Source organism: Lissotriton helveticus, chromosome 11 (genome assembly GCF_964261635.1).
Source record: "Lissotriton helveticus chromosome 11, aLisHel1.1, whole genome shotgun sequence".
NCBI lineage: Eukaryota > Metazoa > Chordata > Amphibia > Caudata > Salamandridae > Lissotriton > Lissotriton helveticus.
Window position 1 is genome coordinate 1,007,195,000 of NC_136072.1, and position 16,921 is coordinate 1,007,211,920.

The 16,921-nt window shown below is 44.6% G+C and overlaps 1 protein-coding gene across 3 annotated transcripts in view; it reads right to left on the reverse strand.

Moving 5' to 3' along the window:
• The window catches only part of DAO (D-amino acid oxidase), a 219,542-nt gene that overhangs the window by 109,031 nt on the left and 93,590 nt on the right, over nt 1-16,921 (reverse strand). Inside the window, exon 1 of one of the 3 annotated variants that reach the window (XM_078667400.1) lies at nt 9,696-9,862. The exons of the other annotated variants lie outside the window; for them this stretch is intronic. Within the exon in view, the coding sequence (XP_078523526.1) occupies nt 9,696-9,736 (41 nt within the window). The 5' untranslated portion in view covers nt 9,737-9,862. Of the gene's footprint in view, nt 1-9,695; nt 9,863-16,921 lie in introns of those variants that run through there. 3 annotated transcript variants of the gene reach the window in all.

A 16,921-nucleotide genomic window follows, 5' to 3' on the forward strand; every position in this document is an offset into this window, starting at 1 on the left:
GGGGCGCCCCTTTACCGTTTCAGTTGCCATTCCGTCCGTTTTTGGTCCACTGTGTCAAAAGCCGCAATTCAGCTGAGTTGCGCCCACTCTTGCGGTGCAGCGATAGGCGGCTGTCACAGGACTCTCAAAATGGCGGCAGGCTCTTTCCTTTTTGGGCCTGGTCCACTGAAATGGCCCTGGGACACCTTGGAAATCGGACGCTTGTCTGCTAGGTCTTGGACCCCATTCTCGAAAGCGTCCCCTCCGCCTTGAGAATTCATCAAAAGTTTTGGGGGCCCCGACTCCTGCAGGCTTCTGGTGGGGAGCGGCTGCCATGATTGCTCGCGGAATGACTACGACGGAGCTACGAGATGGTGGTGCTCTCATGCTGACGCCAGCTTCAGTCTGAAACATCCAGAAACAAGGTGGGGCTTTCATCGTTTGGAAAAAAAAAAAGTTTTCATCCAATGAAAAGTGTTGTTTTTAGGTCATATGATCAAGCCTTCCATCATTAGGAAACCAAAAGTAAAATGAACCAATGAAAAGTTTTATAAACAAGTTACATGACCTGTTATGCGGCATAGGGTATAAAATGCGGAGAAAATACGTTGGCACGTGAGGCGGCGTCAGTAGCGGACCGATGTGCGAATAGGCCGAAGGCAGCACAACGCGCCAAGATCCGGATGGCACCGAGGTGGTGTCCAGCAAGTTGCAGCACTGGTGTGGCCATCCTACAATGTTGAAAGTCGGCGTGGGGCGCCCCGTTGGCCTGTGAGTTTGCGTCAGTAGCGGACCGATGTGCGAATAGGCCGAAGGCAGCACAACGCGCCAAGATCCGGATGGCACCGAGGTGGTGTCTAGTAAGTTGCCGCACTGGTGTGGCCATCCTACAATGCTGAAAGTCGGCGTGGGGCGCCCTGTTGGCCTGTGAGATGGTGTCAGTAGCGGACTGATGTGCGAATGGGGCCAAAGGCAGCGCAACAATATTTTCTGACGAGAAGACACCACAAGGCGCTGAGATGCCAAGATCCGGATGGCACCGAGGTGATGTCTAAGTTGCGGACTGATGTGCGAATGGGGCCAAAGGTAGCGTAACAATATTTTCTGTATGGAAGATACCACTAGGCGTTGAGATGCCAAGATTCGGATGGCACCGAGGTGATGTCTAGCAAGTTGGTGTGGTCATCCTACAATGCTGAAACTCGGCGTGGGTCGCCCCATTAGCCTGTGAGATGGCGTCAGTAGCGGACCGATGTGTGAATAGGCCGGAACCAGCACAAGGCGCCAAGATCCGGATGGCACCGAGGTGGTGTCATAGTTGAGAGTTCTGAGCAGCGCTTGTAACACTGTCTGAAGCTTATTTGCACCTGCTGCAGCTTCACTATTGCCCTGGTGTGGCCTAAGATCGCCCATGACATAGGCGGCCACCTCCCGGGGTCCGGCGGAACTTTTTTCCTTTTCCTTTCTGCATCTTGTCCCAAATTCGTTTGACCTGAAGACACGACCAGGTCCCTGAATGTGTGCAGGGGGACGCTATTGATTGAATCAAAATGGCGGCTTCACACAAAGCTGACTCAAGCGTTTTCTGGTGGTTTCATAGTTGAGAGGCACTTCATCTGCAGTGGGGCGCCGAGATCCGGATGGCACCGAGGTGATGTCTAGCAAGTTGCTGTGCTTGTGTGGTCATCCTACAATGCTGAAACTCGGCGTGGGTCGCCCCATTAGCCTGTGAGATGGCGTCAGTAGCGGACTGATGTGCGAATAGGCCGAAGGCAGCACAACGCGCCAAGATCCGGATGGCACCGAGGTGGTGTCCAGCAACTTGCCGCACTGGTGTGGCCATCCTACAATGCTGCGCCGAAAGTCGGCGTGGGGCGCCCCGTTGGCCTGTGAGTTCGCGTCAGTCAGTGGGGGCTGTTTGAGGATCTGACTGCATTGGAAAGCAATGTGATGCTGTGCGTCGCCCCCAAGATGGAGGTTCCTCGGCTGCAGTGGGGCGCCCCTTGGTGTTTCACTCGCTATGCAGCTGAGTTGCGTGCGCACTTGTGGCGAATAGGCCGAAGGCAGCACAACGCGCCGAGATCTGGATGGCACCGAGGTGGTGTCCAGCAATTTGCCGCACTGGTGTGGCCATCCTACAATGCTGCGCCGAAAGTCGGCGTGGGGTGCCCCGTTGGCCTGTGAGGTGGCGTCAGTAGCGGACCGATGTGTGAATAGGCCGGAACCAGCACAAGGCGCCAAGATCCGGATGGCACCGAGGTGGTGTCATAGTTGAGAGTTCTGAGCAGCGCTTGTAACACTGTCTGAAGCTTATTTGCACCTGCTGCAGCTTCACTATTGCCCTGGTGTGGCCTAAGATCGCCCATGACATAGGCGGCCACCTCCCGGGGTCCGGCGGAACTTTTTTCCTTTTCCTTTCTGCATCTTGTCCCAAATTCGTTTGACCTGAAGACACGACCAGGTCCCTGAATGTGTGCAGGGGGACGCTATTGATTGAATCAAAATGGCGGCTTCACACAAAGCTGACTCAAGCGTTTTCTGGTGGTTTCATAGTTGAGAGGCACTTCATCTGCAGTGGGGCGCCGAGATCCGGATGGCACCGAGGTGATGTCTAGCAAGTTGCTGTGCTTGTGTGGTCATCCTACAATGCTGAAACTCGGCGTGGGTCGCCCCATTAGCCTGTGAGATGGCGTCAGTAGCGGACTGATGTGCGAATAGGCCGAAGGCAGCACAACGCGCCAAGATCCGGATGGCACCGAGGTGGTGTCCAGCAACTTGCCGCACTGGTGTGGCCATCCTACAATGCTGCGCCGAAAGTCGGCGTGGGGCGCCCCGTTGGCCTGTGAGTTCGCGTCAGTCAGTGGGGGCTGTTTGAGGATCTGACTGCATTGGAAAGCAATGTGATGCTGTGCGTCGCCCCCAAGATGGAGGTTCCTCGGCTGCAGTGGGGCGCCCCTTGGTGTTTCACTCGCTATGCAGCTGAGTTGCGTGCGCACTTGTGGCGAATAGGCCGAAGGCAGCACAACGCGCCGAGATCTGGATGGCACCGAGGTGGTGTCCAGCAATTTGCCGCACTGGTGTGGCCATCCTACAATGCTGCGCCGAAAGTCGGCGTGGGGTGCCCCGTTGGCCTGTGAGGTGGCGTCAGTAGCGGACCGATGTGTGAATAGGCCGGAACCAGCACAAGGCGCCAAGATCCGGATGGCACCGAGGTGGTGTCATAGTTGAGAGTTCTGAGCAGCGCTTGTAACACTGTCTGAAGCTTATTTGCACCTGCTGCAGCTTCACTATTGCCCTGGTGTGGCCTAAGATCGCCCATGACATAGGCGGCCACCTCCCGGGGTCCGGCGGAACTTTTTTCCTTTTCCTTTCTGCATCTTGTCCCAAATTCGTTTGACCTGAAGACACGACCAGGTCCCTGAATGTGTGCAGGGGGACGCTATTGATTGAATCAAAATGGCGGCTTCACACAAAGCTGACTCAAGCGTTTTCTGGTGGTTTCATAGTTGAGAGGCACTTCATCTGCAGTGGGGCGCCGAGATCCGGATGGCACCGAGGTGATGTCTAGCAAGTTGCTGTGCTTGTGTGGTCATCCTACAATGCTGAAACTCGGCGTGGGTCGCCCCATTAGCCTGTGAGATAGCTGTTCTTTGGATTTGGGCCTGGTCCACTAAAATGGCCCTGGGACACCTAAGAACTCGAACGCTCGATTTTTTTTTCCTTTCCTGTACATGCAAAAAAAGGTAAATGCCCGGTATGTTACACGCTTCATCTGCCACGATGAACTCTCCAGAGGAAACGAAAAAATATATAGTTGTGGTAACTATACCATGCATCGTCATATGGAGAGGTGGCACCAATTAATTATAGTGCTGCATAAAAGAGAGATTTGGAGGAGAACCCCTGACCTGCTAGTACATTCATCAAAGAAGTGGCACTGAGAGCTTCAGAGGCAAGGGAAACGGTCCCAAATATTTAGAAGAACTTTGGAAAGATTAAAATGACATGTTTAGATTGTGGTAAATTAATTTCATGTGGGCAGATGAGTGTTACTCTAATAAATACAGCATATGAACATCATCATAGTCGATGGTTGGTAGAGACATTTTGACTATATCCTGGACCTGCCCGTCCTCGCCCAAAATGGCGCCGGAATAAATGGGACTCGTAACTCCTTGTTGTGTACTGGTTGCAGAACCTTGAAATCACGAGATACGTATGCAGTTTTGAAGCACATGGCGGGCGGGGACGAGAATTGATTGAATATTTCGACATCCCTATTGATATTAAGTTCTGATGTGTTATTGATTACTGTACTGTTGAAAGTTCGAATTAACGTCACCCATGGTACTTGCCCGCAAATGTATATCTAGATAATTTTATTGTAACTGGCTCTGTCGTATTTTAATTATAAAATGTACGTCCACCGATTCCATAACTGTTAGACACCTTAGTTCTTGCAACCTAATGGCCCGCCCGTTACGTTCCTCTACAGTGTAAATGTCTACTCATCACATACGATTACAGTTTGCTCCGTGGCCGGCCCACGTGGTTATAGGCTCGTATTTGTATAATGAAATTTTCACAATAAAGGTTTTTAAAAGAAAACATGGTAGTAGTATATACATTGGTAAAGTTTGTAATAATAGTCACTGTTTTAGAATCATTAAAAGGCAAGTGAAATAAAGCAGACCAATTACATGAAGGGTAAAAGGTATAATACGAAGGAACGCAGTAAAGATAAATGGTCAAGGGCTGTTGTGTTTTCTATTCCTGCAACATAAAGTGATCGATAAGAATCTCATATTCAGGCGTATCGGCGACTAAGACAGCAGGTCGACCCTCTTTTGCTCAACGGCTCCATCATGGGACGAAGAAACGCTCTTTTTCTCGAAAAAAGAATATATTTTACTTGCAGGACAGTTGTAAAATTTCCGGGAAAGTACATTAGCCTGGAACATTATAACATATATTTAAGAAAAAATAATGTTCGGAAGTAATGAAAAGCGTAATTTTTAGGTCATATGAGCAAGCCTTTCATCATTACAATAAGAAAAGTAAAATGAACCAATGAAAAGTTTTATTAACAAGTCACATGACTTGTTATGCTTACGTTACGCGCTGCGCGCCCCGGATGACTTCCGGATGCGCTAACGCGGCGCGTCATATGACGCATTACGCGACAACGCAGGTCCAGAATATAGTCAAAATGTCTCCACCAACCAGCGGTCGGAACACAACCCCTTTCAGCAGGCTAAATAGTTCTGTTAAATGAGAACAGAAGGGACAGGCAACAAGAACCATCAGTGAAAGAGGGGAGGGCTAGTTCTTCTCTACCGGGTTACATTGGGGCGCTACCGGAACTGATCGAATTGGTAGTCTACAGTGTTTCTGGATGTTTCAGACTGAAGCTGGGGTTAGCATGAGAGCAGCATCATTTCGTAGCTCCGTCGTGGCCATTCCGCAACCAATCATGGCAGCCGCTCTTTATCGTTATTTTGGGCGGGGTGGGTGGCGGAGCCGAGCTGTTTTGCAGCCATCATTGTGTGGAGTTCAGTTCATCTCACTAGTTTTGTATTTGTCATGAGGGGTTGTTCCTAATGTTTCTATTTTAGCGAGGTCAAAAAGAGATCCCATTAGTGGCCTACTGATTTTGCTCGATTCCTTTTCTTTTTTTTTACACGATTTTTCGTTATCTGCAAAGACTAAACAGAGTATTGCGACTCTGTGTTTGTTTGTAAATAGAGAATGAACCAAAGAGAACTAATTCTAAAACAGTAAATACTTGGATAACAATCAATCAAATGGAGAGAGAAGCAGGCACGACGGATTACAACGGGGGCAAAGGCCTGCGTTAACTACCTTTCACTATCTGCAAAGAGAGAGTACTCCTAATAGAAATGAGGGGGGGGGGGCACCATTCAAAGCAGATCAGTGTGCATAAACACGAAAATGTTTTCACTTACCACGTACTTGACATTCGACAGCTTATGATATTTGCTATTAAAAAACCATTGAAATTCACTGAAAAAACCATAGGTTATAGACCATATATAGTTAGGAATTAGCATTTACAAAACCTTGAAAATTCACTGAAAAAACCATAGGTTATAGACCATATATAGTTAGGAATTAGCATTTAAAAAACCTTATTTTACTCACACAAAACCATTGAAATTCCATATATAGTTAGTTGCACTAACTATATATCGCGCACCTGCAATCCACTGCTGATGATGTCACATATTACATCATTCATGACATGGTCAGTGACATCACTGATGACATCACTGATGACATCTCAAATGACATCACTGATGACATCACTGATGACAACATCCAGTGACTGTATGTTTCTGTAAAGTTAAAATGTGTCTTACATATTGAAGAATGAGTGGAAGTATAAGTGTCTGGACAAAGGATTTAGTAGGTGCATGACTGAATGCATGAGTGAGTGATTAAATGTGTCTCACTGAGTGCATGGGTTAGTGACTAAAGTGTCTTAATTTGTGCATCATTATGTCTGTTGTTCTGTAAACTGCTGCATGTTTTGATCAGTAGCTATATAATTAACTATATGGGTTACTGATTGATTGTCCAAGTATTTGTATGGGAGACTGAGTGTGTGTGTGGCTGGCTGGGAGGTGTGTGACTCTGTGCAGATCAATGTGTACTTGTATCAATGATTGTATAACAAGGTAAGTATGTGTTAGTATATGTTTGAAAATGTAAGGTGCTCTATGTTTAACTGTATAGACAAGAAAATGGAAGTGTCATTGATTCTTTACAGGACTGACTAGGTGTGTGAGTAACTCCATGGATGAGTGGCAGACTGTGAGTGTCTGTATAGGTGTATGAGTGCATATGATAGTGTTGTAAAGATGAGTGATTGTATGTATGAATGATAGTATGGGTGAATGAGTGAAGGTGTGTGTAGACGTAGGAATCAGTGAGTGCGTATGTAGTAACTAGTATTGGTGTGTCAATGGTTTCAAAAATTATATTCTGTATTTAACACTGGGTGAAACAGAGGTTATATTAAAATGTGAGGAGATGCATTGTATTGTCACATGAATGATATCATCAGTGATGTGGTCATTGATGTCAAATGAGATGTCATCAGTGATGTCATCAGTGATGTCATTTGAGATGTCATCAGTGATGTCATCAGTGATGTCACTGACCATGTCATGAATGATGTAATATGTGACATCATCAGCAGTGGATTGCAGGTGCGCGATATATAGTTAGTGCAACTAACTATATATGGAATTTCAATGGTTTTGTGTGAGTAAAATAAGGTTTTTTAAATGCTAATTCCTAACTATATATGGTCTATAACCTATGGTTTTTTCAGTGAATACATATATATTTAAGGTACATAGATGTGGAGTTAAAAATAGTAAATCTATACTTACCTATTTGCACTTTACCTTCTCAATATTTTGGTCCTCGATATGCTTGACATGATATTCTGCCCACACTATATTTTTAGCTTTGATATTCAATCAGACAACCTTCCAGTTACACCGGCTCAGCACATGCTGCACGAAAAGAAATGGAACAGGCCACGGTTTTAAGTGGGACAGGTCCTGCCAGGTCTTCGACCGGGCAGTAATTAAAACCTGACTTTGAAACTGGTCCCTCCCTGGCCTTTTATTTCAACTGCTTGATTTTACAGGCAAAAACATCAATCGATTTCTCAACAATGAATGTATCAATGCTTAAAGTAATCAACATCAGAGATGCAGTCCCTGTTTTACATGTTTTACTGCATCTTGGATTTCTAACGAGTATTTGATTTTTTTTCAAAATCTGTGTGTTCAGTAGTATTTCTCCATGAAACATGGTAATTTTAATCCCATTTAAAGTACTTGGAGAGACTGCTATCTCCACTCGTTTAGTGAGACAAGTAAATCTACAGGGGCCAGAATCCAAAGTGACCAGCTCTCAGAAGCCAGAACTAGCCAGCCATTTGAGACCCTAAACCTTACGTGGGATATTACACTGTACATACGAACATTAACAGGCGACTCAAGGGCAGGCGCGGTTCGTCCATTGGGGCGTGGGGGCGTAGCCCCCCCTGCCCGACGCCGCCCGCAGCTCCCTCATGACAATCATGTCAATGAATCAACATGACGTCAGACCGCCGGGCGGGCGTCATGTTGATTCATTGACATGATTGTACAGACGGCAACACAAGTACTCAGGCGTGGGGACAGAGGGTGAATTTTTACCCGTGCCCACGCATGCGCACTTGTGTTTTGGCGGCGTTGCGCATGCATGCCCATCAGGAGCCCTAATGGGCGTGCTGCGGGCGAGAGGGTACCTGTGCCCCTGGCGCCAGGATTGGCCAGGGGCGCTGTGAGCCTGTGACGTGTGCGGGACCAGCAGCAAGGTAAGAGTGTGTGTTTTTCGGTGTTCCAGCAAACTAGCAAGGTAAGAGTGTGTGTTTTTCGGTGTTCCAGTAAACTAGCTTGCACAAAAGACTTGAGATAGTTCAGTGTGTTAAAGCATCTGCTGTAGAAATGTGTGCGTCTATTCCAGGTCACCCGTTTATTTCACGGCATGGGGTTTTGGAAATGTAAAAATTATCAGAATTTCTATTTTGATAGTTGCAACAAAAGCCTTCAACAGATTTCATTTTATAAACATTTTCCAGAAAATGAGTTAACAACTTTGTCACCACAAATATAATGTACTCTTTGAACTAAGGTTATAAAATTTCAAAATGTTAACAAACGGTAGAGGCGGAATAGCATGATATATGTATTTATTATTGCATGCATGTTGGTGTATGTCTGTATGTGAATTTGTATAGTACATACCTAGGGCTTACAGGATGGCAAATACATGGGCGGTAGAAGGTTTCCAGCATAAAAAGGTAGGAGTGATGTAATATGTAAACTGGCACATCCTTCAACATCGATCCTAAAGGCTTGTTAGAGTCCATAATTTATTTTTATATGGTCATAAAAATACATGAATGATGGATGGATGCAGGGTGGGTGCATTAATGATTGTTCGGTGGATGGGTGGGTGGATGGGTGCATGGATGGTGGGTGGATGCATGATGGATGGCTGGGTGGATGCATGAATGAATGATGTATGGATGCAGGATGGGTGGGTGGATGTATGGGTGGATGTATGAATGATGTATGGATGCATGCTTGATGGGTGGATGCATGATGGATGGATGGGTGGATGCATGAATGAATGATGTATGGATGCAGGGTGGGTGGGTGGATAGATGGGTGGATGCATGAATGATGTATGGATGGATGCAAGGTGGTTTGGGCTCGCTCGCTGCAATATGCAAATTAGTTTACGCCACACCACTTTCAAATGTCACCAGCCGCCCCTGCTCAAGGGGCACCACACACTTCGTGCACGGAGCTGGTCTTTAGTTCCATAAAACTGTGCATTTTGGGAGTTGTAGTACGCTCATCGCACGTGAACCGCTAGAATAAAAGATACACGCCTGACAACGTGTCAAAGTAAATGTATTTATGTATTAGATGTTTATGAGCTGTATTTAGCCTGAAAATTACCCTAAGGCTTTAAAGAACTTTACTAAAGCCCAAAACACGTGTGTCTGTACAAGGAGGTCTACGATAACTTTACCTCGCAATAAAGCACTGCCAGAGAAAATCTGCCGATTGTGGTGCCCAATGGGGCTGGGTCTTAAAACACATGAAAAGACACAGATCAAATACCTTGCGTGTGAAATGCATGTCAGGATCGGTCTCGAAAGCATCTGACCGCACGGCACCGGCAGCCGGGCATGTGTAAGTTTCTCCAAGAACCCTTGTTTACAGCAACGAGGAAAAAGAGGGAGAGAAATTCACAACACCTCGCAGGTGGACGTACTTCCGTAGTAGTCAAGGATAGTTTCACTTTAATTTCCATACCAACTGAGGTTGCAAAATTAGCTACAGCGACATTTCATTCCAAAACACCAGCACGCTCAAGCGGTATTTGGAGGAACTGCAGGCATAAAACTGCTAGCGAGGACAGACACAAGGGTATGCATTTTATCCAACAGCCAGACTACAACCACCTTTTTGGGGGATGTCGGAGCCAAGGCAACCACCAAGCACGATTTAACTAGGGATGTGACCACTAAAATCTCATTTGTCACCTGGGCCAACTTCAAAGATTCAAAATAAAACTTATAATTTCAATTAGTCATATTTGTGCAGGGCACAATTCCTAAAAATAGAAGTGGGGAGACTGACCAAGTTAGTCAGTATGCAAGTGACATCATGGCACATGACATCACATCATTTGGCATTGCGCATGGCATCACAACCCATGACTTCACAGGAAGTGACATCACAAGAAGTGACTTCAGCTCTTAAGATCTCACACATATTTTTCATTTGAGCGCATTAAAATATTTAACAAATTAGATTTTGCGTTCGAGTTGAGCCCAAAAAGTGCGGCAACCATGACGCAAAATCTGGCCTTTAACCTATTCATTTATTTTTTTAAACCCTGCCACAAATAAATTGGCAACAAGGAGGAACAGGGCAGTATATCTGTTCTGCTTAATTGGTTGCAAAGTCTGCATTTTTAAATATCTTATGGGGTTAAGGCATCTGCTCCATAAATCATTGTGTGCCCTGTAAATCACAGAGAATCATAATAATGGTACGATAAATCTGGAACTATGGAGGTTAATGCACTTTCTGGAAAGATCTGTGTATTGTTTTATCCGCCCTCAGTCTCTTTCGTTTACCCTTTCCCAGCTTTATTCTGTTTCCATTTTCTGCATTGTTGGCTGGTTGAGGATGTGCTGCGTTCGTCATCCATCTTGCAGGTTAGCTTTACAAGCACACAAGATTCCAGCTGACATCATAGTTCTCCATGGGTTCGTCACAGTTCGGTGGCTGGCATGAAAATTCAAATACTGTATAGACCTGTTATAATATGGACACTTTGCAAAAATACTGGTGTCTGCTTGAAGATGCTTCAATTAACAGACGAGATATAGTCTAGGCACACCCTGAATCAAGAGCTGGGGCAGTATTACACAAAGTACCCTGGGGGGCGCAATGGGCATTTGTGCCTGCTTTGTGCATCCCCAGGGCACTTTGGTATTTCAGAAAGGGCCGCAGACTCTTGTGCGGCCCCTTCTGCAATACTGAAAGCGCTGGCGCACATACAGCACCAGCGATATCTCAAGAGAGCATTCACTCATTTGCATTGGGGTGTGGCCCCATGCAAATGATGGAATCCCTTTGCCTCTGCGCCCGCGTTGTATTCATGGTTGCCAGATTGGGCTACTTCTCACACATTTGGGCACTATTTTGCCCAGTTGTGCGAGGAAAAAGCAAGTTGGGCGGGTAATCAAACGTTGGCCTAGAGCCTACTCAGTGTGCAGCGGGTTCAGAGAATTGTGCGGTGCAACCTTGCTGCAGCTAAGGATTATCTTGCCATGGCTATGCCCCTTCTCCTGATTTTAGGTATGTACCCTGTCCACATTAACACCTGCAGGGCCATAAATCTTTTGATGCACTGGAAATTCCCTTCTATGAGTGTCTTGCAGTGGCCTCTGACCTGCTCCCATAACGTGCAAACCTACCTCCTAATTCCATTGACCCAAGCGTGGTCAGATCCATGAGTCACTGGTTGGTGTGTTAACACTTCCCTGGCCCGCCCCATACCTTTTTGCCCTGTATATTTTGGAACTCAATCCTTACTGCCTCCTTTTTTATCTACACTGCTGCAACCACCAGCAGACCATCTTGACTGAGGAAGGACGCCTCAGCTCTTGTCGACATGTGTACTCTTGGACCTCGGACTTGTCTCCTGCCCAGCAGTCAGCTGTTTTTCCCACGCCCATGCCTTTTCCAACAAAAAAAAAATCCCTTGACCCACTAGTTTCCCAATGCTCATGTGCAATAATTAACAATACATCAATATATTGAGTGCTATATTCAAATCCTTAAAAAAAAACTTTATTATCACAGAATCATTTGTCCTTCACATTCCATTCTACACAAGTTAAAACCGCTTGAAGCTTCACAATACTGTCACAATATAAAATATAATTCCCTCATAAAAGCACATACAATACATATAAATCACAGAGAGATTAATGACCAACAAGTTACAATTATGACCAGCATAATCAAGAAAACACAAAGTGTAAGACACTATCCTTGTCGTATACAAATGCGCATCAAGTAGGACTCAAAAACACATCAATTAATATGTTGCTTTCATCAGTATTTAACGCTTTTCGTGTCTGTCCTTCGATTGTGCTCTAAACGGTGTCAACGCGTTTCGATGGTTTTCATATATATTGTTCCAACTTTTTCAAGACATGTTTTGATTTCCATCTCTACTACTTTTTCACCACTTCCGTGCTGATGACGGAACCGCTCCGTCATCAGCCGCGTTAGCGCTGTGCTGATGACGGAGCGGTCCGTCATGGCCCGCCCGACGTGCCACGTAGCGCTGATTTCGCGCCTGCGCGGCTCGTTCTATTGAGCGGGCAGGGCCATGACGGTACCGCTCCGTCATCAGCACAGCTCAACCGAGGCTGGTGATGTAGCGGTTCCGTCACCAGCATGGGCGTGCCGCGCAGCCCCCCCGCCCCCCTAGCGCTGCGGCGGAATAGCCGCCGCAGCGAAGGTGTTAAAAGATCTCTACATTTTTGTGAACCTGGGACAGGTTCGGTGTAAAGGTCGACTTAGGTTTAAGGCCTGTCACATTTGGCTTCGGTTCATACATTTTGTCTTCAAAGAACCTATTTAATCTTATCTTTCTAAAGAAATTTCTGAGGTCACTCTCTAGCTCGAACATGTTGTGCACAGCTGTAGGGGCAAAACTGAACCCTCTCTGCAATACCTCTTTTTCCTCCTTATTTAAAATTCCTTGGGAAAGATTTATGATGAGGAGTTCTGTTACCTTCAATTCTGTTTGTTTCTCGTCGTTAGGTATTCCTGTCCCCCACCCTGAGGTTGATGGTTCCTCTGGGGTTACACGGAACCTGGCCCAGGTTCACAAAAATGTAGAGATCTTTGAAAAAGTAATAGAGATGGAAATCAAAAACATGACAGTGCAGCAAAATTACAATAACAATCTACCATTAGAGCAGAGGAAGGCATTAACAGCCTTACAAAATTGTGACCAATTGACTATAAAACCCGCAGATAAAGGCGGCGGTGTGGTGATATTTGACACACCAAAATATGAAGACAAGATGAGAGAACTTTTAGATGTAAAAGATCATTACCAGCGTATTAAATTCACAAAAATGTGAGATCTTAAGAAAGAAGTGGCAAACCTTTTAACTAGAGGCAAAGATGAAGGATGGATTTGCGAAAGCGAATACAATTTTTGGTCACCCAGATATTGAAGCCCTGTACACCAATATCCCTCAGGACGACACTATAGAGGTAATTCCCGCCATCCTGGAAGGGGAGGATCTTAAAGGTGGCAATAAAGACTTTATCATGTCCTGCATCAGAATGGTTTTAAAAAACAATGTGTTTTTGTTCAAGGATGAACTTTATTTGCAGACGAAGGGGACCAGCATGGGGGCCACCTGTGCCCCTAGTCTGGCCTGCCTGTATGTAGGAAACTTTGAACAACGCCATACATTTAATGAGATTGCCCCTTATTTTGAGAACATCACCTGCTGGCACCGTTTCATAGACGATATCATCTTTATATGGAACTGTGCCAGTACGGTTTTGATAGAATTTTTAGAGTGGATCAACTTGGGGATCCCAACTTGAGATTTACAGCTAGTTACAGCAATTCCAGTGTGGAATTCCTAGACATTAAAATTAAGAATGTGGAGGATGTGTTACAAATGGAGCTTTACACCAAACCCACTGACAAGAACACACTTTTACAGTACGCTAGTAACTCTCCCGACTAACAAAAAGATAATATTCCCTTTGGGGAATTTTTATGACCATGCAGGAACAGCACAACTGTGACAGATTTTTATCACCATGCTGAAAGTCTCAAGAAAAAATTAAAAGCCAGAGGCTATCCCAATAAACTGATTAAAAACTCCCTAAAAGGAGCTAGGTTCTATGATAGGAACAGTCTTTTAGAGTCAAAAAAAGATAAAAAGAATACAGCCTCAGGAAGAATAGTTTTTGTGACACAATATTCCCAAATAAGTAACCAAATCAAAAATATAGTAAATAGGAATTGGAAAATCCTAAATTATGGCGCGAATGTACAACTGCAGAAACCCCTTTTTTCGTTTAGACGAAATAAAACAATTAGAAACTCATTGGTGAAAACTTATAAGAGCACAGGAGAAATTCAAAGTACGCTGAGGGGTGATGTGGCTAAGGGCAACAACAGATGTGGCACGTGTTCGATGTGTCCGCAATGCCTAGAATGCAAAAATATGATCTTTGCGGGCAAAATTCTGATTGCCACTACCTTAAACAATTGCCGCAGCAAGAATGTGGTTTACTTTTTAGTTTGTCCATGTGGACTAGGATACGTGGGAGAAACGAGTAGAGAGTTCCGCATCCGCTTACTAGAACACAAATCAGCGATTAGGACAAATAAGGAAAATGCCCCCCTGACAGCACACTTTAGGGAGGAAAAACATGATTGCAGTGAATTTAAATGGTTCATTCTAGAAAAGATAGTGATAAACAGAAGAGATGGGGACTTGGACCTGAAGAGGAAGAAAAGAGAGCAATGGTTCATATGTCACCTTAACACAGTGGAGGAGGGACTTAACTCCAGAGAAGATTGGATTAAGATAATGTCAAAATAGTGTGTAGTAATCACTTGAGTGAGTATACTGACTGCAGAATAGTGCCAAACGTGGGAAGAGGTATACACTGGATAATGGGTAGATGAAGCGTATCAACAACATTATAATCGCCTTTTGGGTGGTGACACAATTATCTCACTAAATAAATGGGTCCTAGTGGCTAGAGGGAATGTTACGCTAAACCTGAAAATAGGTCGTTCCCGCCAGTGACAGTGACAGATATAAGGAGAACCAGGAGAACCTAACAGGGGGTGTTAGAAGAAGAGGGATCACTAAGTTAGGTTGTCACGGGATGACATCCCGGCATGCAGAATGTTGTAGGAACCTCCACTTAGATTACTAGGATGATGTATACAATTCCTATATTAGGGGTGGAATTGGAGGATAATATAAGTAGATAAAACATTGAGTATTTGTATCACTTTAGAGACTGTTTAAGGGCAAGAGCTAAATAAAGTTAAAATAAATTAAAAAAAACAGAACCTACACCGTGTGAAAGAACTATCCAATCAGAAATGAGCTTTCAGGCAAAACAAGGTGGGTGTGACCATGTAACAGCGGCTCTCTCAAGCTGAATAGAAGGGAATGCAATGGGTGCTTCGAGGCTATCAAACAACCCGGCACGCTGTGACTAGAGGGGAGACCGCTCAACAGAGGTAATGCGTATAAGACCGATCAATGGGCGGGGGACCGTAGTTAAATGTAGGACATTTAACGGTGTGTATGGAAGTATCGAGACTAATACCCGAACTTTCTCCGGTTTCTGTTTGAGCTGCATAAAGATAAACAGCAGTTTTAGAAGTTGACCAGTTAAGCGACTACAAAACTTCACAAAGTACAACCACGTGGAGCGGTGCAGAACATCAGGTAAACTGCAACTAACAGGAAAAGAAGTCAGTAATACGGAATAGACAACATCACTATCATAGAAGTAATGAGGGAACAATATTTATCTTTTACAGATAACAATAAAAAAATCCCACGAACGGAAGGGAACACATGCCCAGGTTGAAACAACACAATATATGAGCAATACGAGCGGAGCATAGAAAAAAGGTAAAACTAATTAAGTGAACGATGGTTATTGCAAGTGGACGAGGTCCGACAAAATTTAAGGGGGGAGAAATCAAAACTAACAACATATTATCGTATATTCCCTGCAGGTTCTTAGAATTTTCAGACAAAACAAGTGCTTGACATCAACCTGTTGTGTTAGAAGTTATTGCCTTAAGAATTGATGAGAGCAAGGGGTACGCCTTGTTTTAATACAAATAACAAGGTGAGAACAAAAGCCCGGGCAATGGAAGGGCGGATAGGGTTGTGTGGGACATACTGACCCGTTAAGGCTGCGCGAGCCAGCAGGATCTACTGGAAAGGGAGAGTGCAGGAATATATTTCTCTCTATTTCCGGTGTGATCAGGGCTTTACCGAATTGGGGTAGGAGACACCGAAAACACCAACATATTTGGACCAAATGTCATAAGACCCAGTGTTAATAGTTGGAGATCAAGATTCGGAGACCATACTTTCTAGTGTGGCTAAAATGCAGCAGAATAGCGCCATAATGAAGTGATACAATGTAGCCTCATCCGAAGAGAGGGGAGGGAGGTTTTCCCATCAGGGTAACACCGAGGGGAACCCAATAATATCCCGACCAACTACGGGGTGCCTATTGTGTCTTTTTCTTGTCACTTATGGGAGTATAGTAATCCTAGACAAGGAAACAATATGAGTTTACTGAACATGCTGAAGAACTGAATATGTAGACATTCTGGTCACTGATAATATAATTTGTTCTACTTAGGGGAGAAGAAATACAGCAATTGATTATAAATAAAGACAACAAATCTGTGTCTTGATGAAAGCAGTGTATTAATTGACGTGTTTTTGAGCCCTACTTGATGTGCATTTGTATACGACAAGGATAGTGTCTTACACTTTGTGTTGTCTTGATTATGCTGGTCATAATTGTAACTTGTTGGTCATTAATCTGCCTGTGATTTATATGTATTGTATGTGCTTTTTATGAGGGAATTATATTTTATATTGTGACAGTATTGTGAAGCTTCAAGCGGTTTTAACTTGTGTACAATGGAATGTGAAGGACAAATGATTTTGTGATATTAAAGTGTTTTTTTAAGGATTTGAATATAGCACTCAATATGTTGATGTACTGTT